At 47.8% G+C, this 23,643-nt stretch overlaps 1 protein-coding gene across 3 annotated transcripts in view; it reads right to left on the bottom strand.

Moving 5' to 3' along the window:
- Positions 1-80: 80 nt before the first annotated feature.
- LOC118166903 (gamma-aminobutyric acid receptor subunit beta-4) overlaps positions 81-23,643 on the bottom strand; it is a 61,514-nt gene continuing 37,951 nt past the window's right edge. For 2 of the 3 annotated variants that reach the window (XM_035326082.1, XM_035326084.1), the window contains 6 exons: positions 20,258-20,478; positions 9,888-9,970; positions 5,523-5,660; positions 3,801-3,953; positions 1,344-1,600; positions 81-798 (listed from right to left, as the gene is read on the bottom strand). In XM_035326082.1, the coding sequence (XP_035181973.1) occupies positions 421-798; positions 1,344-1,600; positions 3,801-3,953; positions 5,523-5,660; positions 9,888-9,970; positions 20,258-20,478 (1,230 nt within the window). In that variant the 3' untranslated portion in view covers positions 81-420. The remainder of the gene's footprint in view (positions 799-1,343; positions 1,601-3,800; positions 3,954-5,522; positions 5,661-9,887; positions 9,971-20,257; positions 20,479-23,643) is intronic. The other variant, XM_035326083.1, reaches the window with a different exon arrangement.

The following is a 23,643-nucleotide window of genomic DNA, read 5'->3' as shown; positions in this document are numbered from 1 at the left end:
TTTTTTTTTTTTTTTCTTTTTTTTTCTTTTTTGTATTTTTTTTCTTTTTATGTCTTTTTTTCTTTTTTCTTTTTTTTTTCTTTTTTTTTTTCTTTTCCTTTTTTCTTTTTTTTTCTTTTTTCTTTTTTTTCTTTTTTTACAATGATTTAAGTCCTTCAGCAGGAAACCAAAATCAAGACAAACACATCCCTCCCTGAAACCAAATCCCCTCCCATATACCCTTCTCTTCCTTATCCCCCCCAACACTCCGTGGTTCTACATGTGCTGAAAAGAGAAGAGTAAGCTTAGAATAAATCTAATGAATCAAAGGAATAAATGATAATGATAGTAAAGAGTAAAACCCAAACCCAAAAGACCACAACACTCCTGTGTTGTCATTGTCTGAGTGTCTGTCCCTATCTCTCTTGGAGGCTGCAGGCATCAATTTACATAGTACAACCAGTAAACAAGGTTGAAGAATCCAAAGGTGATTGGAAAAATGATTCGTGACCACTTGTCAATGGTGCTGACATCTGTCAGGTCTGGGATTTTGAGCTTCAGCTTAGATGACCGCCGGCGGAGACGGCAATTGGCACGGTTGCGGGCTGCGGCATGGTGGGTCAGCGGGACGTGGCGGTCCAGGGTTGGGTGGTGACCAAATCCATCCCGAGAGGCCAGCTGCTTGCGGAACTGGATTCCTGAGCCTTCAAAGGACATGACAGAGTTTCGAGAGTCGCCGACACTGCTCATCATGTCCGTGGCCAGCAGCTCGTTGTTCATCTCCAGAGTGCTGAGGAGGATGTTACCGTAAGGGTCAACCTAGAACAAGGAAGACAAAGAGAAAGGTAGCAAGGTTGTCCTGTGCACAGTGTGCACATGGCTATGCCACCAGGGATGATTTTGTACTGTTTTCTGTGTACCAGTACTGCTGGTTGGATTATCAGTGGGCTCTGGACCTGGACTTCTGCATTTGCAAAGGTTTTCCATTGATGCTGGTTGCCCACAGGCTGGAGCCTGTGCTTGCAGCAAACTTGTGAGTGGGGCAATGTGATTTTGCCAGCAGAATAGGACCAAAAGCCACAGGGGTACTTTGGGGTAGACCTGGCCTTATAAGAGGATGGTCCTGATGAGACTGGCTTGAGGATGATGACCAAATGACCAAGGAGAAAAAAGTCCCAGTAATCACTGGGAAGAGGTCTTTCTAGGCATCTGTCTGCAAACTTCAGTGGATCTGTGTTAACAACACAATGGAACTGAAGTTTTTCTCTCATGATGAGGAGAAGGGCTGCACCACAGCTCACCCAGGACTGAATGAGCAGTGGAGAGACTGAATTCTCCTGCCACAATGAAAGAAGGGGACAAACCTGCTCTCTCACCCTCTTCTCTTCATAACGGTGGCGCTCATTGTTAGCCTTGCTGATCCGTTCACTCTGTTTCTTCTGCTGCCGAGGGCCTCGCCCAAAGAATATGTAGTTGACAAAAGCATACTCCAGGAGTGCCAGGAACACGAAGACAAAGCAACCCATGAGATAAACATCAATAGCCTTGACATAAGGAATCTTGGGGAGAGTCTCTCGCAGGTGGGTGTTGATGGTAGTCATTGTAAGTACCGTGGTGACCCCTGTAAGGAGAGGGTAGGTGTTCTGTTACCAAGGTGGGGTGGTTTCCTTAAATACCCATCTCAGCTTCCCCATCCCTCCTCCCAGCTGGACTGAACCTCAGAAAGGTTGGAAGCAGCACAATTGGGAAGAAAATTGCCATTATTCTAAGCCCAGCTGCCTAATGCAGAAAATAAAAATAAAAAACACAACATCGATAACATCAATAGTGGGAGAAAATGTTGAAGCTGAGTATCATCAGAACAATGTGGATCAACATTCTCTGGACCTCAGCTTTCCAAGTGCTCCCTGATTGTCCTTCTTTTACTCACTGAAATAGGAAATACACAGTTTTTCTGTTAGTCTCTCACTCTTCTCCCTGTTTTCTACTTCATGAACTCATTAGGCTTCCCTGGGCACTACTGAATGCCTCAGTATCCTTGACATGAATTTTTAATCTGCTTTGTCTTTCCAGTGTCATGAATATGACAAAGAGAGAAGGGATTCGTACTTCATGGCTCTCCTTTTACCTGCCTCATAGGCTTCTGTCCACATCCTTGGCCTTATAAATTCGCACCCTCCTCTCACCAGCTTTACCTCTCACTACTTCAGTTATCTGTACAACTCCTCTCGTGTTTTCCTTTTTAGGCCTAGTTATATTTCTTGCATCTTAAACAAACATAGTCTTCGGTCCACAGAAGACTAAACAGAAGGGATATATGACAACAGTCTTTCAATATCCAGAAGCTTTGTGCAAAAAAAAAATAAATATATATATATATATAAAAAGGGAGGGGGATGGAATAGAATGTTCTCTGTGTCTACCAAAACTAGACAAATTGCATTGGAGACTTAGGATAGAGGCAAAAAAAGAGATTTTTGACTGTATGAAGAGGCAAATCTGGAGGTAAAGTGCCCAGAGGCAATTGCAGATTCTCCTTCTATGGAGCTTTTTTAGGACAAGTTAGATAGAGAGCTGTCAGGAATGGCTTAGTGAGAGCTGTTCCAGTTCTGATCTATGATGTTTTTCTTCTGTCTTCTCCTTTGAATCCAGATGTCAGCAGAAATTCAACAGCTGTGCATCTCGTGTCCACCCTTCTGCTTATACTCTCACTGTGCCAGCAATGTCTGGTGTGATCTCTTTTTCTTCTCTCACTGATTATACTCTTGTCATTGCAACTTACCTTTTTAATTTACCATGTTCTTCCTGTCCCCTTCCTGCTCCAGACTTTCCAAACAAGTACAGCCAAATAATCTCTTTATGTGTCTTTGTACAAACCACGCTTCCTCTGAGTCTTCACAAACTCTCTCTTCTTCTAGAGCTAATTTAAACCCTCAGATTTCTCTGTAAGACCTAGCCTCTAGCTGTGCTTCAATTCTTCTCTGAGTCCAACCCCCCCCCAGCTAAAATTCTTCTCCCTCCTTGGCTCTCCTATTTCCTCTGAACTTTCTATCGTGTTGCACAGCCCCATTCTCATATGCCAGCCAACCCCCTTTTCTCCTGTTCCTTCTTCAAAATCCTCATCTGCAATCCACCCCCACTTCCCTTCTGTTGCTTAAAAGATCTCTTTTTTTTTCTTCCTATCGTAGGAAAACATCTCTATTTAGGGGAACATATGCTTAGAAAAACTTGGACTTTACTGTCCCACATTTGACTTGGTTATGAAGGTCTTCAGCTACAAGAAAGTGTCTGTATGGGGCCTAAAATATCACAAAAATGTGTAATGCTACTTTCTTTATTTTCTTAAACATTTAGCCATTCACTCACTATACTTACTGCTTTTTGGCCATCCACTCTCAGCATGTACCGTCTAACTAAACTGCTCCCAGCACACCTGTTGGCCAAGAGGTGCCCAGACTTCTCTACTTCAGAAAATAAGTACAAACTAGAGTGAGGGAACTGGTGGGTTCATGGCATGTCACAATCTCACATGTCTGAGAAGCTGTGACCATTTATGCCTTTGTCTGAACTTGCACCTACAGAAATCTATAATGTAAGTTTTACTGACTCAAACTTAGGAGATAATGTTTCTGAACAAACAAAAAGTCACACTTCAGGATGAAAACCTCCAGTTTGTTCTCAGAAGAAATGTTCTTCATTTGGGATGACAGCTTGTTTCGCTGCTACCTCATCAAGAAAAAAGTATTTTCTTTCTTAGAGCTGCCCTGTCTGATCTCCCTCAAAAAAACACCTTCTTCAATGTAAAACAAAAAGGTACCTACCCAGCGCCACTCGTGCAGCAGAAGCATCATAATTGATCCAGAAGGAGACCCAGGACAGGATGGTGATGAGGATAGATGGCATGTAGGTCTGCAGAATGAAGTAACCAATGTTCCTCTTGATCCGGAAACTCAAGGATAAGCGCAGATATGAACCTGTCAATGAGATATTGCAGGAAGATGGTGTCTGAGAGGTGGGCGAGGCTGTATTTATGGTAGGAGGTTGGGTGAGGAATTGAAATTTGATTTGGAAAATGTTCTCAAGAGCCAGTGATAATGAGGAATCTCTCTTTCCTTAGGTTTTGCAGACTCACCAGCTTTAGGGAGGGGCTCTTCAGAGTCTGCTCAGTTGGCTCAGAATATTAAGAAGAAAGGAAGCTCTACATAAGTTACATTATTATATCAGACATCATGGGATAACGTCTGTTCAGTACTCAGCAGAAACTGCCATTATGGTACGTTTCAATAAGACATAGGCATACACAGGAGATTTTAACCCTATATCTAGATTCAGTGAGATGATTTTCCTTTGTTTCATGTGTTAGCTTTTCCTCCAAACAACAATGAAGATCTGAATTGTATTTTTCCCATGCTGTTCTAAAAATGGGTTATGGTCAGACTGGGCAAATTCATATGCAAATAGAGTACTGTTAGTTAATCTGTAGGTCTTTTTCTTTTTTTAAGTTCTTGCAACTTCCTCCTAATCTTTTAGTGTACCTAATGGGGACAGTGACAACAATAAGGACTTTTACTGTCCTTCCTCTGGAGCATGGTCATTTTTACAGTGACAAAGCAGAGCCTCTCATTGAAACAATGTCCAGGCCATTCTTCCTTCTCACCTCCTTCCCTAGGCAACACAGCAGCCTGAAATATAATTGTTGGTTGGCAGCTAAGCTAACAGGAGAACAACATTCTTTAATGATCAAGGAGGTAGACTGGGAAAAAGGAGGTTATGTTATCTTACCAGTGTGTGCCATTTGCTCAGCTTGAATACAGTGCTTCACCAGTCCTTTTTTTGGAGGTCTTATCTATTTAGATTGCAAACGTCTTTTGGAGAAACACCACCTCTTGTAGATCTCTAGATTACCGCTGCAATGGGACCCTGCCCCTGGCATGCCTCTTGAGGTACCATTGCAAAATCACCATCTGTCACCACCACGGACAAACTTTGGCTCTGATTTCATCGCTTTCCAAAAACCACGTAACAGGTGTGTGGCTCATTGTTTTGGCAGTGAACTCCATGCCAGATCAAAGAGAAGAGAGCAACCAAAATCCAAACCCCTCCAACTTTGCTACTGGCAGTATTTGAATTGTCCCAAGCGTTCTTTCCAGATCTTTTTATTGCAGTGTGCACATGGGTTCCTTTCATTCCATACACCACCTGCTTTTCAAGTGAAATATTCTTCTGTTTGCTGCTACACCTACATTGCCTTTGGGAGCCAGTTGCAAACCACATAAAAATAAGGTAAAGGCTGAGAACCTTCTAAGGAGGTTCTGTTTTGAGCTCAGTTGGAGTTTTGATTAAGAAATGCATTAAAAAAAAAAAAAAAATAAACTCAAACTTGGTTGGTATAGAAGATGCCTCTCTTTCAAAGGAACATGACCCTAAACTAAAGCCTAGATCCTAAGTTAAAGCCTCAGCATCTAGATCAGAGGAGCAACCACACTGACCTAGATCAGCAGGGGGTTTACGTGTTTGATCACACCCCTGGGGCAGAAACTTACCGGTGGTGAAGACCACTTCCCTGCTGACCAGCCTCTGCTCGATAATGGTGAACTGGGGCAGTTCTAGCACCTCCATCCCCGTGACAGCAGAATCATTTCCTTGCCAGAAGAAGACGATGTCATCAACCGTGTAACCATCTGCAGAGGTGGAGAAGCACAGAGAGAAAGCTAAGCTGACAAGCTGCAGCAGATGACACCCCCATTTTCTCTAAGGTGATCTGGAAGAGGATCCAAAAGAAAGCCCACACCATCAGACAGCGAGCAGAGCTCCTCCCTGCTGACGTACTTTTCTTCAGCTGAGTTGGCAGTACAGTCCCCCAAATAAGAGGGAAAAAAAAAAGGTCAGAACTTGCCCTTTTGGCTAGGATTCAGGAAAAAATGTGGGAAATGGTCCATCAAGTCTTGACTTGTGCTACATAATCTCCATGGCTAACATGACAGGGACTCGAGCATCCGAAGCTTCTATCACATGCACCAAACACTGCAATTTGCTTTTTTAAAACTGCCTCCTTTTACCAGAAGGGGGAGATCACACAATACATTCTGGTGTGGACTAGGTAAACAGAGCCTGCAAGTATTAAAAATTCCAAGAGATTTTTTTTTTTTTTTTAAAAAAAAAAAGAAAGAAAGAAAGAAAAAAAAAGATTTACATCAGTGATTGAAAAGAAATTTGAGCATCAGAGCACCTCCTTCTTTTAAATACTCTCGGTCAAAATTTGGAGTTGGGAAGTGGACAGAGCCTCTGAGACTGGAGACTGCCTTTGCCAGGCGCTGGCTGAAAAGAGCACTAATGAGAGAAGAAAGGAAGGGAAGGCAGCGTGGTGATGAAGCTCATCCCTTATGTTTCAGGGTAATGGACTTGTTCAGAGGTTAACTCAGCTGAGGGTACAACCTCGTGCTTTGACCCTGAACTATAGATAGCAGGGCTGCATGGGCTGGAAATGCTGAGGAGCCCACAGCCGTGGTCCCAGGAGAAAGACTGCCCAGGTGCTTTGGCCTCACTGCAAGCAAGGCCAAGGGGACAAAATCATACAGCTCTGCTCCCATTAGTGCAATGGTCACAGCCCTGCCTATTGCCCTTGTGGGCAAGGAGTCATCTCCACTTGAAAATTAACATAGCTTTTGGCAAGCTAGGGTTTGCAGCACCGTGGCTGTTTCTGGACAAGGAGCGGCCTCTTATTCTAAGCAAAGGGTAGAGCTGCACAGGAGCACCTCTGTGCTCAGAGAAGCGCCAACATATACGCAGGCTGTAGTACAGCACTATGGAAGGCTTTGTTCAGAGCAGGAACTTCACCTGTGCCCACAGACAGCTTCTATTCACCACCTGAGTTGCAGCACAACAGCCAGCCTCAGCCACAAGCCCTGGCAGCAGAGGCAGGTGGCTTGCAGAACCCAGTGAGGCCAACGTCCACTACAGAGAGCGGCCACCAGAGCCAGCACCAGTTTGTTAGTGACAACAGGGGAACAAAGAGCTGCGGAATGTGCCATGAAGGAGGAGGAATTATTCTACCTAACCTCAAGGGCCGAGAGTTCCCCTGGCTCAGATCTGGACCTCTGAGGATGGTGTCACGCTGCACCTCCTGAGTAACCTGCTCTGATCTCATGGCTGACCCTGCTTCAAGCTGGGGGCTGGACTGGAGATACCCTGAGGTCCCTTCCAAACTGAATTATCTGATGACTCTGTAGTGTCTAAGCCCACGTCCTGTGCTCACGGGTCATTACTGTGCTTATTCACAGGTGCTAAAAAAGTAATAACTATTTTCCAAGTGCTGTGCCAGATCTGCTGCTGGTGGAAATCAGTCAAGCCAGGCCTCCACCTCCTCCCTGATGGCTGCTTCTGCTCCACGGCCATAAAATGTAAAGCACCCAGACTCACAAGCCCACAGGAATTCAGAGGCACCCTTAGGTCATCTCCTCTGCTGCAGACACTGGGGTGTCACAGCTTGCTGCCCTGCCTCAGTCACCCCGGCTTTGTGCACAGGACCTGGTGTCTGCATCTGGCTGCAGCGTCTCCCAGAGCAAGGCACTAAGTGTGGAAAACATCACGAAAAAGCAAAGCCCTCACTACTCCCGGTGCTTGATTCCGGTGGCTCAAACATGCTCGCAGCTAAAAACATTGTGTGTAAGTTTCCACCTGAATTCAGACTCTCAGAGGCTGGTGGTCGCTCAGTGTTTTTCTGAGGTTACCAAGCTCTTTCCACCCAGTGCTCGCCCTCTGCAGAGGTGCACCCAGCCTGTAAACAAGTCACCTCTCCACCTCCTTTGCAGTAAACAAGCCAGGCTGAGCTATTTAAGTTTCTTACTGCAAAACATCTGCTCCAGCTCGCGCACGGTTTTTAGCATCTTTTCTCAACCTCTTCTGATTTCTCAACTTCCTTTCTAAATTATGGAAACCAAAATTAGACAGAGCCCCTTTCCCAGGCTCACCAGCAACATATTCAGAGGCCAATCGATTCCCTGCTCTGACTCACTGCTCCCCTGGTTTATATAACTGAGCCTCACTCCAGCCTTTTCTCCAGCAGCGATGCTCGGGGCTGCGATCCCTCCATCATTTCCCTCAGCCAATGCTTGTGCAGGGACCGTCCCTCAGTCCCGTGCCCAGACCTCCGCATTTAGCTCTGTTCAGATGTATGCGGGATGTATTCAGATCGGGATGTATTCAAATGTGCAGCAAGCAAGCCACGCAGGCTGCTATCTTCATCATCCACAAATTTAACAGCAGTGACTTCAAATTTACTTCCTGATCAGCAATGAAAATGTCAAATTACAGTAACTAATTTTAGGATATCTCACAGTTAACTAGCTCTATTCCATTTATTCTATGACCTGCTGATATTGGGTACCAATCTATTCTCTTTTTTTTTATTATTATTATTTTAAATGTTATTATGCAATGTGAAATCAAACACATTTTTTTCTGAGAAGACATTTTTTAAAGTGATTCTAAAGGGAAAGGTTGTTCAGTCTAAAAATAAACGTTCCACTTTGATTTGCAGCTTTAGAAAGGAAAACGAAGTTTCCATTTTAATGTTAAAAAGCAAAAGAACTTTCACAAAGATAAGTCGTTTCAACCTGAAATATCATAAAGTATTGATACAATGTCTTAAAATGTCAGATTAATGGCCTGTTTGTTGCCTGCCTCATCGCTTTTTTGCCGAGTCCTGGCACACAGCTAGGAGAGGGTTTATGGGGTGAGGGCTGTTTTCGGATCAACAGGCAGTGCCGGCCGGGGCTTACCTCCTGCAGGTAAAGCGCCACAGGCTGCTGTGGGGAAGGAGACCCCAGCTGCATGCTGCTGCTTTACAAACCCAACACTCCCGCACCACAAAAGGGTTATTTTGGTGTTTGTTTTTCTTGTTTGTTTGTTTTCAGTGTGTTTTTTAAGCCAGGCATGAAAGGAGTGTTGTTCCAAAGTTGTGTGGATGTGGAAGCAAACAAAATGGAGCCCTGTGGATTTGCAGTGTGTAAGAGTGCAAGAGACAAAAGCTCTTAGGAAGGAAACCATGAGTCTCTTCATCTCTGCGTAGATCTTAGAAATATTGTAAGGAAGCGTAACTCCAACTAACAAATTGGCTTGACATGTCCCATTAAGAACAAAATCGCAACATGGGGAACTGTGGGTAATTCTCTGCCTTCTGTTTTCTTGGTTGTACCGTAAACTATTCTCAAAATACGAAGGAGTGCCAGAAATGACATGCCATTAGTGCCTCCAGGAGGACCTCATTTACATCCCATTACCCACCACGCCAAGCACTGCTATTGCTGCGCATCCCGAGCGGGAGCAGGGCTGCCAGGCGCGGGCAGGGCTGGGGAGGCAGCACCGTGCCTGCCGGCTACCGATGCCGTGGGACCTCTTTTATGAAAAAAGCAATTCTCTGATAATCACCACTGAAGCTGCATCATCATTACTGTGCGATCTGCTGCTCTGGACCGCTCCTGCGGGGATACTGCAGTGCATTTTTATGAGGGAGAGACCAAACTCCCTTCGCCAGCGTGGTCAGGGGAGGCTTTTCATGGGAGTCCAAGGAAAATCCAAGCAGGGAGGGGCTGTGGGGAGCTCTGGTCCCACCTCCCATGAAGAGCAGGCTCAGCCACCAGTGAGGACAGGTTTCTAGGGCTTGCTTAGGTCTAAGGGAGGCTTTCCTACCAAAAGCGAGGGTGATTTTAGTGGCCAGCCCACAGCTAGAGCTTTATATTCCTGGGCATTTCACCCACGAGGTCCCCAGGGGCTGGAGTTTGGATGAGGGAGCCTGGTCCTGCCCAGGGCACACCCTTGGATGGGGATTAACGCCCGCGGGAGGCAGCCCAGGGGTGGGAAGGCTTGGCCGGGGCAGGTTGGTGCGTGGCATCGCGTGGCATACGCACAGCTCTCGATCTCCAGCGTGCAGTTCTGCTGGTCCAGGGGGTACCTCCGCAGGTCCATCATGCAAGCAGCCGTGGTAGTGATCCTGAAAGAAGGGAAAAAAAATAGGATTTATTTATTTATTTATTTAAAAAAAAAAAAAAAAAAAAAAAAAAAAAAAGGAGAAATGAAAGGCAGACGTGAAAGTCAGGCAGCATTTGGGCCGCTGTTTCCCTGGAAACCAGGGAGAGCCACGGTGGGAGGGCAGGAGGGAGGTGTGCGGGGGGCTGGATGCGGCTCACCCTCAACTGCATGGCTTAAACCCTTCGTGACTCACGTCAGCAAGGCAGTATCTCTATTAGCGAGGTGGGGAGGGATTTGTGTTCCTCCTCTGTCTCTCCAGGAGAGAGACAAAGAAACCGGGAGTAGGCAGAGCTATGGGCAGAGGGGAAGAGATATGTCAGGTTATTAGAGAGAGGCAGAGGACACATGTCCATAAACTGAAAATGCATCAATTAAATTGCCCTGCTGTGACCTAGGGGGAAAGACTGACTGACCATGTTTTCCCCCGTCCTTCTTCCCAAATTGCCTCGAGGACCCCACTGCAGTCCCAGTCCTTCCATTGTACCTACTGCCCTCCTGCTCCTGCACTACGGGCTGCTGGCTCCGCTCACAGATCCAGTCTTGTGTGAGTGATTTCGTGATCAAGATTTGCCTGACACATGGGTGCATGTGTGTGTATTCCCTAGAAAAATAAATACGGGGAGAGAAAAAGGGTTGGTGTTGTTTTAGGGGTGTCAGAGCCACTCAGTGCGCACAAAGTGCTCACACGCGTGTGCAAGGAGGGTGTCTGTGTGTTACAGAGAAGCATTTCTCTCTGGGATGGGGCATTTTGCAGTGGGGAAGATGAGGGAATGGGCAGGAAGCAGGCACAGAGCAGAACAGCCGCTAATTTACCAGCCCTACAGTTAGCAGGCTGCCCCCATTTCTCAAATATATTGCTCCCCTCACCCTTCAATGCAGCTTTCTTCCTATGCAGTGTATGTGTGCAGAGTGCTGAAGAGAGGGGAGAGATTGGTGCATTCCCCCCCCCCTCTTTTTTTCAATTAACCATCTGGAAGGCATTAATCAAGCTACACATTTTTTACTATGTAGGCATAACCAGTGAACTGTTAACAAGAAAGCTTTATCTTCTGAGCCGTGTGGCCAGGGAGACAGAGAAAAGGGGGGAAAAAAAGACAAGAAAGCAGAGAGGATGAGATGGCAAACCAGCAAAAGAGAAAAAGCATCAATGAAAGAAAAAAAGAGAGCAGAAAGGGGAAGGAGGGGCAGGATGGGTGAAGCTGGACAGAAAATTGGAGGGGAGGTGGTGGCAGAACAGGGGTGCAAGCACCCGTGGGAGAGCACAGCCGGGGGGGTGCCGGTGGGGAGGGGGCAGAGCAGGGCGGGCGAGCGGCCCCGCAGAGCTGCTGGCTCTTTAAGAAATCTCGTGTGCTAAATTTATCTCTCTGCTGTCTGTGAAGACTGTTTGTAGGAGATGAAGCCTTGAGGAGAGCCTTTGCCACTGCCTGCCGTGCTATAAATAGATCCGAAGAGACGGAGGGAATTTATATATATCCTCGCCGGGTCTAGATACAACACTGCAACTGCCCTCTCTCCGAGCAGGGGGCCCAGGCGAGCTCTTAACCCTTTTATCCGTAATGCAGTCGGGGTGGAGGAGAAAGCACAGGGGGGAGAGAAGGATGACAGGGCAGGAGCCACGTACAAATTATCACCGCGGCGTGGGGACTGCACGCCGCCGCGTTGGGCACCTCGGGGAGGACTGCGGGCAGCCCAACGCCTCTCCCACCTCGGCCCACCTGGGCACGGGGGACAGCCCCAGGCACACCTGGGGGAGCCGAACTGTGCCTGGAGAGCCCACGGTGGCAGGTGCGTGGTCCATCCCGGCCGGGCACAGAGAACAAGGAGTCATGCCCCTGTGCCGCACAGGGCTGTACTGTATGCATTGTACCGCACCCCTGGGGAACGGCGGCGACAAACGCGCTCTCCGCTTTCCCCTAAAGTGTGAGATGCAAAAACGGATTAAATGAAAATTTTCCACCCCATTTGCGGGACCCTGCGGGCTAAAACCTTTCCGTGGTGTCCATCCCCGAGTGGCAGTCTGGCTGGTTAACGTGGCTACGCTAAGGAGGTCCAGGGGAAGCCTGTTCTGGATGGAGAGGGACCCTCCAGCCTCTCAGCAGGATTTGTTCGTCACCTGCAGTGCTGGTTGGAAATGCAGAGCACGACACAGTGAGCTATGGCTACCACACTCCATGCGCCAAACCCCGCTCACACTAACAGCCAACATAAATCCAGAGCCACTCCAATGATTTTTGCAAGATCACACCAATTTACATCAGCAGAGATTTACATCAGAGCAGGATTTATCCCTGTTGATTCAAAAAGAAGAGAACTTCAGGACAGATGGGATGGAAAGGAGAAAAACGAGATAAAGAGGGCATCAGCCCTTAAAAATCAGATAAGAATTTCTCTTTCCTTCAAAGTAAAGGGTGGGCACATCCATGCTGCACAGCTTAGCATCCAACAGAGATACCCCAGCTGGCTCGAGACCCCAGGTTCCTGATGACCTGCCCACGTAACAGTGCTGGGACGTGTGAGGACGGGGACCAGCTAGCAGCAGGTTTTTTTTCTTTATTTTTTCCAGCACAGAAACACTGGATTGCAGCCACCTGCTTGTCTGGAGCATTTCAGCTGCAGTGCTGCACCCACGGCAAGGGGCACCCAGCAAGGCCATGGGCACTACCTGGGTGTTTGGCTCCTGCAGCACAACTAGGTGGGGAGCTGGGAGGTGCTGGGTCCTGCCTCTGGGCTTCCTAAGCCTATATAAACCACCGTTATTGGGATAAGGAAAGTGGTGTCCTGGCGAGGAAAGAAGGGTGTGTTATTCTTTATATACTGGACCTCAAAAACCATCCTGTACCCCAACAGCTCTTTGCCATTCCCTGCTCATGGGTGACCCACAGCATCACAGCTCTTCCCTGCTCCCAGAAGACAGAAGAGTGATGATGGCACAAGTGGTGATGGGGGGGGGCAGGGGCAGGGCTGAGAGGCAGGAGAGCAGATAGTGCAGAACAGGAGGCCAGCGGGGTAAGGGAGTGGAGGAGTGGGATCAGGGGAAGCAAGGGGTGAAGGAGCCTGGGGAAGGAAAGCCAGAGAAGAAGGAGAGGTTAAAAGACAGAAAGCCTAGTGGATACACATTTCATATGAAAGAAGATGAGGAGACAGAACAAACCAGCGCCCTGTAAACAGCTCTAGACAGAACAAAGTTCCCGCAGGAAACGCGACCCAAGTGGAGCAGAGCAGGGAGCGCGGGGCCGGAGGGGACACTGGGGAAGGGTGCCACCTTCCCCGTGGCACTGGCAAGAGGTGCTGGCTCCTGGCCAGGCCACATCTTCTCCCTCCCTCCCCCTTCTCTTGCTTCTTTACACACCCTCCCTCCCCTTTTAAATCCAAAAATGTGTGTGGTGTGAAGTTCCATCTGCTTCAATGGCGATTCATAGAGACGCTGCCCATTGGAGGGGAGAGGCTTGCCTGCCCTTCGCACAATGCTCTCAGTGAAGGGGCCAAGCCCAGCCACCACCACCCCTCTCCTCCCTCCATTTCTGTCCCCTCTGCAGGCCTCCAAGTCACCCCCTCACATCACAACCTTCCCACTTCCCTCCCCACAAAAAAAGACGTCTTTGTGCCCTTGCCCTCATCATTGCTCCTCAGGTCTGCATCAAAGCAGCCAAGTCCTCAGTGCCCTGCTACTCTGCTGCACAGCTGGCAGGCAGTTCACTGAGAGGAGACAGGGCTAGGGAGAAACCACAGAACATTTCCAAAAAGAAAACGAAGGGACGTGCATTCATGAGCAAAGGAGCAGGTCCAGCCTCTAAGGAGGGCTGGTTGGGAGAGAAGCAAAGACATTCACCTTTGAGGGGTTCCTAAAGCAATTAGGGTCCCTTTCTCCTTAAACTCATCCTTACAAAATGAACTACTTCACTGTTTGCATCATAACTACATGTATATCAGTGAACTAAATGTGCCTGGAACTGGTTTCTGGGGTCAATGTTAAGTGGTACTGGAACAGCATGTGCCTACACTTACATTCTTGTCTGTTTTGCAGGTATGGAGTAAGTTTCATCATCCAGGGACTAACACAAATACTCAAACACCCTCACAGCAAAGGATTAAAAAAAAAAAAAAAAAAAAAAAAAAAAAAAGCTTAAGTTTCTGGTTGAAACCTTTTGGATTTCAGATTACCTGAGAAGCTGAAGATGCTCCTGTCCCCAGTGACACAGACACCCAGAGCTCAATTTGCAGCAATGAGGAGAACGTACACAAGCAGTTTGAGTTTCACAAGACATGTGCAGACCCCCCCCAGGGGATAAGTTAGACTTGTACTGGGATTCTGATAACTGAGAGTAGGAAGAGAGGCAAAATTGCTGTTTTGCTGAATGTGGGAAAAAATGAAATCAAATTTTTACTCTGTACATTCTCAAAGTCAGTCATAAAAATCATGCTGGCAAATGTCACCTTCTGCCTGGCAGTAAGCACGAACTTTGAAGGGCCTGGAGGGATTTATAAACCCGTGGTGGATTTTGCCATTCTTTTAACACGGTCTGATCTTTGCAGACTCCTGGAGGTCATGTTAGAACCAAGACCAAGGCAAGGATATGGAATATTTCCCCCCTGTGTCTACTGGCCTAAAGCTGACTCCATAAGTCTTGGCACAATCCTGCTAAGGTCACTCTGTTTCCAAAAGCATCTGTGCTTGCATAGGCATACTTTGATAAACAGCACTATGAGCTGCACTCAAATTAGACGAGGACAAAAAAGCTCTTCCAAACTAGTACTCAGGGTACCAGTAATCAAAATCAACCTGTTTTCCACCCTGGGAGAGGAAAAAGCACGTTTTCTGGGACACAGGAATTGAAGTGTAGACGCAGGCACTGTGTCCAATTAATGCTTCCAGCTGAGTCCCTCTTCCTGTCCCTAGAAGGCCAAAACGCACGTAGGGATCTGTCAGGTTCCTAACTGAACTCTCATTTCCCCTCACCCACTGAACAAAGCCTTCTCCCACACCCCTCTGCTGGAGCTGGGTGGTGTGAGCAGTCCAAGGCTGCAGCACCAGCTTTGGAGCCCAGCTGGGTGGACACGAGCCCTGGTGCTTACACCCAGGCTGCCAAAGGAGAGATTTCTGTTGCCTTTGCCTAACCTGCGGAGGGAGCAGGCAGAGCTGCTAGAGGCAGGGTAGAGACTGAATCATCTCTCACATTTCCAGAGAAACCTCTCTTGGGGAGGGAGGGGGAAGCAGGGAGAAACTGCAGATCTCTTCTGGCCTGCGAGATGGAAGGAGAAAATTGCTGCTCAGTGGTTTCAGTGTAGAGAAAACTCTTCAGTTATAACCTGTCAGGTCCCTACTCCAAAAAAATCAGAGAACACCCATAGGGAGAGCAAGGACATGGCTGCAAACAGCAGGCTCCAAGTGAGACAGGAGAGAGAGAACCCTTTCTACCAACTGGAGAACCAATAAACCCAAACCTGAATCAGGGGAATGTAATGCAGACATAGCTCAGTCCTGGTCAAGAGACGGGCTGAATACAGGAGCTAGGAAGAAGATGAGCTCCAGCAGAGCCCAAACCATGGGGAGCAGGGAGGGCAGCCCCAGAGGCATGGCACAGCAACCTGCTGGTGGATGAGCTGTTGGGAGGGGTGCTGGACATGCCTCAGCTCACCTGGGTCACTTCCCTTCATAAGGTGAGCTACAAGTGGTGCTCGAGCTGCTGCCTGGCCCAGGAGAAGGCTCTGTCCCAGGAGCAGGTCAGCTTGCTGTAGTGCAAAGGCTGATACCCCCCAGGAGCAGCTACACTGCAGGGAGCAGCAGGCTGTTGGGAACTGACCCCCATGAAAAGCAGCAATCACATGCTGCCAAAGCAGATAACTCCAGCTTCACTTGGGTTTAAACTGCAAGTGTTGAGATGTCTGATCTATAACAGTTCTCTCCACCTTGCTTCAAGCAAGGAACAGGCATTTACACAGACGGGAATAGCAGGGGTCTGCGTTCCCATTGGGCTCAGTTCCCTGCTGTGCCTTGGCTCCTTTGCCTCTACACAAACTGCCTCGTCTCCAAACCACACCTCGCTGACTAGCATGGGCAGGAATCAAAAAAAAAAAAAAAAAAAAAAAAGCAAAACACACGCACACCCCCACCGCTACACCACCTTCGCAGGAGGAGATCCCTCATTCTCCCTGCACAGGATTTAGTCTCCGTCATCAAATTCCTCTGCAGTTTTTCAGTTGCTCAGCTCACATCGCCTGGGCTCCTTGCCAGCCAGGCGCTGCATCTCGCTCGCTGTCCACTCGGCTCCGCGCCTGCTGCCCCGCGCCCCAGCCCTCCGCTCCCCCGCGAGCACAGGGATGCTGAGCTCCTCGAGGCACCTGTTCTGCTGGAATTCGGTTTTGTCCTTAATTGGAACGAAATCAAATGGCTTCGAGATTTCCCCGAAGGATGTTTTTAAGCCGGTTTCAAATGCGATTTCAAATTACCATATGAGGATTTCAGCATTGTTACAGCTATTTCTATTTTTAGCTCTCTGAAAACATAGGAAAATACTGACGACATCAACATTTGATGAGTGTTAACTCGCTTCACTACCAGATGGAAACTGCATGCTCTAGAAAAGGAAATACAGATATCAGACTATAATGTATAGCTTATGTGTGTGCTAATGTAAAGCTTAGTGAATATTGTGGCAGAGGTGGGCTAGACAGTCTCTGGAGGTCCAGAGAAAGGCTTTGGTGTTTCTCCCTGTAACTCTCAAATTCCAGCAGTGGTAGTATAAGCAGCATGAAATAGAGACGGAATTATTGACATAAGTGAAAAATTCCCTGCATAAAATTAGGAGTGAAACATCAACACTTGGAAACATTTTTTTTTTCTTAAATGAAAAATTTCTCCCTAATTTTTTGTTTAAAATTTGATGAAACCAATGCAATTTCTGACAAAAAGCCATTAGGAGGAAAAATACATTAAATCCGGCCAGTTCTACACGGCTCTTCCTTACTATCTTATCCACCTCCCTCCCCATCACCAACAACTGACTGCTTTTCGTCTTTGTGGGCAGCTCCTTTAAGCATCCCTTCATGTTGCAGCCTTGTTGCTTTAGCACATTCCTTGCTGTGTGCCTCTCTCCTGCACTTCACAAGCACCTTTAACCCCTGCAAGGTACTTGGGGGCCAGAGGGGTGTGGACACAACCCCACTCCACCACCTTCTGTCTCCTAAAACCCCGCTGGCTCTGCTGGGTTTGCATCCTCCCACAACAGACCACACATCCTCAGCTGTTTGGAGCATCCCCGGGGCTGGATCTGGGCTCCAGACCCCGGGATTTGGGCCATCTGCTCGCTTGGAAGGGACGGAGCTGGGAAACACCAGCGCTGGTCCCGCAGCCCGGCGTCGCCTCCCCGACGCAGCCCGTGGCTGTTTATGCATTCCTTTTGTCGGAGATCTGGCAACCGGCTTTTAATCCCAGCCCAGTGTGAATTAATTTTGGAGTAAGCTTTTGTATCGAACGCTTTTCCTAAGATGTAGCTGTATTACATCTGCTGCACTCCCTTCATCCACTAATTCGTTAATTCTATCAAAAACAAGCATATGCTTTTCTGACACGCAACTTCCACAATCGAGCAGAGCGGCAGAATAAAGGGCTTCATTTACTCATGGAAACAAGTTATCTGAAGCTTGATCTTGTCCTCACCGAAGTCAAACGAAATACCCATTGACTCCATGTGAGCTAACTCAGACCTTGTGGTCTGATCCGGGGTTTGAGCCTGATCCTGCCTGAACACTCGCTGAAAGCTGGGGCCTGCCAGGGTGTCATCCTCCCTCTGACATCAGAGACTGCTGGAAAGAAAAATGACTGTTGTGCCACAAATAGCACGATTGAGTCACTTTGCTACAGGATCGGCTCAAAGGAGGGGGAAGCGACTGGTGAGAAGGTAGCAGGAGAAGGAACAGAGCTGTGGTATCTTGCCTGAGGAAAAACAAATAAGCAGGTAAACAAAGGGAAAAAAAAATAATAAAACAACAACAAACACAGAAAATGCCTCTTTTGCTTTGCTTTATCAAGGCAACTCCATTTAAAAAATCCTTCAAAAAATGCAAAAGACAAGACCAGGCTTCATAATACAGGAGAAGGATCTGAACTTTCCTTCCTGTTTGCAGAGCAAGCATGGGTGTATTTGTACCAAGATGAAAGCACAGCTGAATATCCAGACCATTTTCTTACCTGCTTACACCTGCTGTGCATATGTCAATGTATTTTTGAATATGACCACAATTATTTGCACCTGCAAAACTGCACCTAGCACTTCTGCTGTCAGCAAAATCACAGGTGCAGGAGTCAGTCCAGACAGCAAGCCTTAAGGAAAGCACTGCAAATACCACTAAGGATAAATCTGGAGAGACTTCAAGCATTCAGGGCACCTGGCTTGTCCCCCAGTACCCCAGTGCTTTCAGGGCAGTGAAAGCCAGCCACCCTGGCTGGAGGCACAGCCCAGGAACAGCAGTTGCAATTGCTCACTGCTTTGTTTTTGCAGTTGACTTTTTCTCCAGGGGCAAGAGAGCAGCTTCCAGGAAAACCAGCCAAAAGTTAAAACAACACAGGCGGCTTGTACTATGGCCCTGGAAATAACAGGGGCAAACAGCTGTCATTTTCTTTCCTTTGGCCTGGATGCAATTTTCCTCATCTCATCCAGGCCCTGCCTGGGAGGGAGCTGAGCTCCCCCTCCTGTGCTGCAGGGCCCCGCAGGAGGGCAAGGAAGGTGCTGGAGGTGCTCAGTCAGCAGCCTGGCCCTGCAAACCCTCGGTGGACTTCCACTGCTTGGCAGCTGGATCCACACTGCTCGTTGTTGGAGCTGACTAAATGGCAGCTGATAAAAATACACGAGTATTTCTGCTCCGTGTGCTGCGCAGGTGCATGCTAAGGGTGCCCACCAGCCCGGGGGAGGCAGCTCTGTGCTCAGGTGGGCTGGCTCAGCAGCACGAGCCTCACAGCACTCTGTGCCCCCTCCTTCACGACAGGCTGGAGCATACCCCTGCCTGTCCCTTAGCACAAGCATCCACTGCCTCTTACAGCTTCCCAGAGCTCTGCCGTAGGGAAACACTGGGCACAGTCACCTTGCTGCCCTAGCAGGATGATGTCCTGTGCAGCCTCCTACTTTGCTGTGCCTACACCCCGGCCGGGCCCCCCCCCCCCCACAAAACAGCCCTGCTACTTAAAGAGGAAGAAATCATCATCAAAAGTCAGTCTTTGCCACAAAACACGAAGCAGCAGAGGAGCTGATACTGTAAAGGGGAAGGGTAGGTGTAGCCTCTTTGAAAGAGAAAGGTCTTTCCTCCCCCTTTGCTGCACTGGGACGTAAGCCCAGAGCTGCTATCACAATCATTTGTGAATGTGGAGGCAGGTCTAAAAGCCAGCTGTGAATTTTGGTAGTCAAAAAGGAGGAAAAAGAAAAAACAAAAACAAACAAAAAACACATTAGGAGAACAGCTCAAAGCAGACAAATACAGGATTGGGGAAATCGTTGCTTAGATTTCACTTACAGCATCCAAGAGTGCACACTTATCTACAGCTGCAAACTTCCCATTTAGCCCCCTTCTTCCTCCCACTTGACTTTCCTACCTGCCCTGGCACCTCTACAGATCCAGATAACACAGCAAGGCCAAACTCTGTCACCTCCCCTACACACAAACACACTTTCAAAAAGCCTTTGTACTTGCAAAGAAATTTATTCCAGACACCATAAAAAGCCTCCTCGCTGAGGACCATTCCCCTATTAGATATCAACTTTCAAAGCTCAATTATCAAAATTGCTCTGGTAGAGACTTTTTTTTTTTTTTTTTAAATGGTACAAAGACGTCTACGATCTCATACTCAAAAATAACTAAAGTGATTTTACTCAAGTGCTGCAGGTATTCAGCATTAGATACCAGAGTAATGAAGTCTCATCTCCATAGGCCAAACTTGCAGAAAATTATAAGCAACTGAAAATTAGCGTTTCAATGGAAGAGTTATGCAACACGAATGACAGTGACCTGAAACACACAGAACCAGCTATTCCCATCTCCAACATTTGTCTACAGCACTACAGGGAACTTCAGAGGCCTGAAGGAAACAACCACAACTAGCTTGGAGAAAGAGCAGGTGCTTAAACCTGTGCAGCACTTCAGAATCTGCAGAGACCTTGTGTGTGCTTGAAGAAAGTACCAGAATCTCTTTCAAAAGGGAGGAAATTTAGACAAGGCATCATTCACAACCACAACCAACAAGAATTCCCCTCAGACTTACCTCAGGCCATATAGAACCGTCCCATCAGGATGGAGCCGAATCATGCGATTCTTCACTGTCACTCCATGCAGAAAGGACTTCTTGTCGTTCAGGAAATAGGTGTCAGGCAGCCACAACTGGTCAGCCACCCGGTTGTCCAGGGTCAGATTGAGAGGAAGGTCATTGTATGCCAGGCGTTTGTCCCGCCAGCTCTGCTGGAAGTACATGGTGATGGTGTAGTCCTAGGAGAGAAACACGCTCGTGTCACAGCCTGGCCTCAGGGCAGGGACATAAAGCAGTCCAGTCCCTCCTGCTAGTGCTGAGACCTTTAGTGGGTCTCCACATTTGCTGGCACACAAATGCTTGCATCTGCACCTCCACCAGCTGGAGGGACCATGTTTTGTTCTGGGAAAATGGAAACAATACACTTGTTAAAGTCCACTTTTATTCTGAGCAGAAATTCAGGACGTTCCCAAAGACACATGGAAAATCTCACCTCTAGGCCAAGGATTCAGAGTCAATCCCAGCCAACCATGACAAGCTATTAGCACTTGCCCTGTTCTATGAGCTAAGTTGGGAGTTCACTGCAATTCTCAGAGAGGGACATATGTGGAGGAAATCTGTCCCCAGTGGAGCATGATCCACTGGGTAAAGGGCAGTTCCTTCACCATCCCCAGCGACCACAATGCCATACACATCTCCTCTTCCTTTCCTGTTCCACAGTATAAAGTTGAAGCTTAGAAGTTCTGCTGAGTCAGGACTTGTATAAAGGGCAGGGAGAGCTGTTTTGTAGCCTACAGCTGCAGCTTTGCAGAACGAGTTCTAGATGCTGCACAGTAACTGCACATCCCAGGGAGACCCAGAGGCCCCAGATCAGCTTTTCCACGAAGCCACAGACTGTGTTGTAGCACTGTGCTAGAAGTACAATCATTTCCTCTTGGATAAATGAGTAGTACAGGAAGGGGTCTTGTACACATCAATGAAAAAATCTTCTCACAACAGGTCTTAAATAGGCTAGGAGCCAAGATTTTTTTGGGTAAGACAGCTAACAAGATGTAGATTAGGAAGTGGGCAGGGTAAGCAGCGCTCACGAGTCTTGCTGATAGCAGCCTTACAGAAGCCAGTAACTTTTCACAAGTCCTTAAATAAAAAGCTTTCTGCAAATGCATGCAAATGAACTGTTGGGGCCAGAGACACGTTGTTTCTTCCCAAGCAAATACTTGAAGTGCCAAAGGAATCCTCCTGACCATGCAGGTTTGCACAAGGGGCGCTTCTGCTCTGCGCTGCCAGCTCTGTGCCAGCGGCTGGCGAGGACCATGCTCATGCACTAACATCTGGGCTGAGCAGAGAGGCATCCTGCCTGCCTGTCTTCTCCCACCGACTTTACTCAAAGCCAGGTTTGATTAGCACCTCTGAAAACAAGCTCAAATAATCCCACAGTATGGGTATGCCAGCTTTCGGCTATCTAACTATGATTCAGAAATCTAGACCCACATGCGTATCTGAAAGGTCATGGAGAGAATCTGTGGTGTAGTCTGTATACAAAAGCTATATCTGTCACCTTCTGTATTATATTGAAAAGAGCAAAAACACAGTGACAGGTTTCTGGCCAAGAAACTGTGTTGCTTTGCTTTTTAAAGGATTGCTAAGCTCTAGCTTCAGAAGCCTCACAGTCCATCTCTCAGGGGCACCAACATTCTCACTTTGTTAAGACCCTGCTAAGGAAAATATTCTCTCTGGTTACCCCTCCCAGTGACTTTGGACCTGCATTGCAGTATGAGCAGAGCACCTGAGTTTCTGGAGCCTCTCACCCCCCTCGGTACCCGGCTCTTCTCAGTGGGACAGGCAGCCACCAATAAACCATTTCCATTCTATTTACTTCCGAGACTTCCACACTGCCTTGCAAGGCACGCCTCGTGGCCCAGCTGCATGCAGGGCTGTGCTCAGCACTGCAGCTTCCATTCAGCCCCTCACAAAGCCGAGACAGCACCTGAGCCTGCTGGAAAGCTGCTCAGCGTGACCATCCCTGTGGGACACCCCTCCACATGCCTCCGTTCACCCTGTTCTGCCCAGCAGCTGAGAGCTGTCAGCCCCAGCTCCCCCTCCCTGCGCCTCCTCCATCTCAGGTTTTGCAGAGGCTTTGCTCCCTCTCTCCTCCTCCTCGCTGAATGATGCATCCGCAAAGCAGAGGTGAGAGCAACATGTGGAGCAGCAGGCACTCACACCCCAGAGCTGCCTCCCTGCAAGGAGGGAGGAGAGCTCTCTCAGGGGCTAGGAAAAGCCCCAGAGAACAAAGAGGAGCTTACCTGGGGGCCTCACATGCAAAAGTGAGGGTGCATCCTACCTGCTACTGCAGACAGGGCTGTTGGCATACATCTCCAGACAAGAGGAAGAGGCTGATAACTACAGTATTTCCTGAAACCCAGCAGAGACCCCAAAACAAAACAGATGTAAGAGGACTCAACAGTAAGCAGCTGAAAGGTTGGCACAAGAGAGGTGTGGACGGAGGAAGGTGTTTCCTGTAGAACCCCAAAGACAATAAACGCAGTGATCCATCAGCATACAGGACACACATTATGCCCGAAGGGATACTCTTCCAAGTGTGCTTGTGCTCGTTTTGGAGACAGCGGTACTGTGTCAGACCAAAAGTCATCGCTCATTAGTGTCCTGTCTCCAGCACCAGTCAAGAGAACAGAAGGGAGAAATAAGAAAAAATGGGGTCTTTGTGTTGTGATACTTTATTCTCCAGCTGTTAAAGGCTTAATGATCTCCTGAGCCAGAGCTGATACCTTCTTAATTGAAGATACTCAGTTTCTCTTCTGAGAGTTTGTCTCATCTCAGAATATCTCAGCCTTTGGCACCTGCAGCCTGGTGGTAGGTAGTAAATTCTACAGTTTAGCTCTCCACTGTATTTACATCACTTAAAAATAGGTACAGATCAGACTTACTCTTATCTGATTCCCTGTAGTGGTTGTATTAAGTCAGTAAGTAATCATAGCCCTGTGCTACTTAAGCTTACAGACTCACACTTTTAGATAGTTGAGGGTTACTGAGCAGTATACAAATAAGTAAATACTCAGAAATAGTATAACGGCTCTGACAGAAGCAGGAAGCAGCAAAGGGGAAATAATTTTTGCACAGGTTGATTACAAAACAGCTGTATGATGACAGTATCTGCCTTTCTGCAGTGGGTTGCTATATAAGAACAGAGTGAGGGCAGGGTAGTGGAAAAAACTTTCCACAGAGCCTATGGAAAAAGCACGAGGTCAGGTACTTAACCGTACTATGAAAGGTGTAGGCATAATGTGTAAAACACAGTCCTCCAAGTCATAAAAGGGGAGGGACTAACAGGAAAGGAGAACCACCCAAGGAGGCAGATCCTCCTGCTGCATGGCAGAAGCTCCAGC

Source organism: Oxyura jamaicensis, chromosome 4, assembly GCF_011077185.1.
Source record: "Oxyura jamaicensis isolate SHBP4307 breed ruddy duck chromosome 4, BPBGC_Ojam_1.0, whole genome shotgun sequence".
In the NCBI taxonomy this organism is placed as follows: domain Eukaryota; kingdom Metazoa; phylum Chordata; class Aves; order Anseriformes; family Anatidae; genus Oxyura; species Oxyura jamaicensis.
Note: the sequence above shows the minus strand (reverse complement) of the source record. Positions and strands in the feature narration are given on the sequence as shown.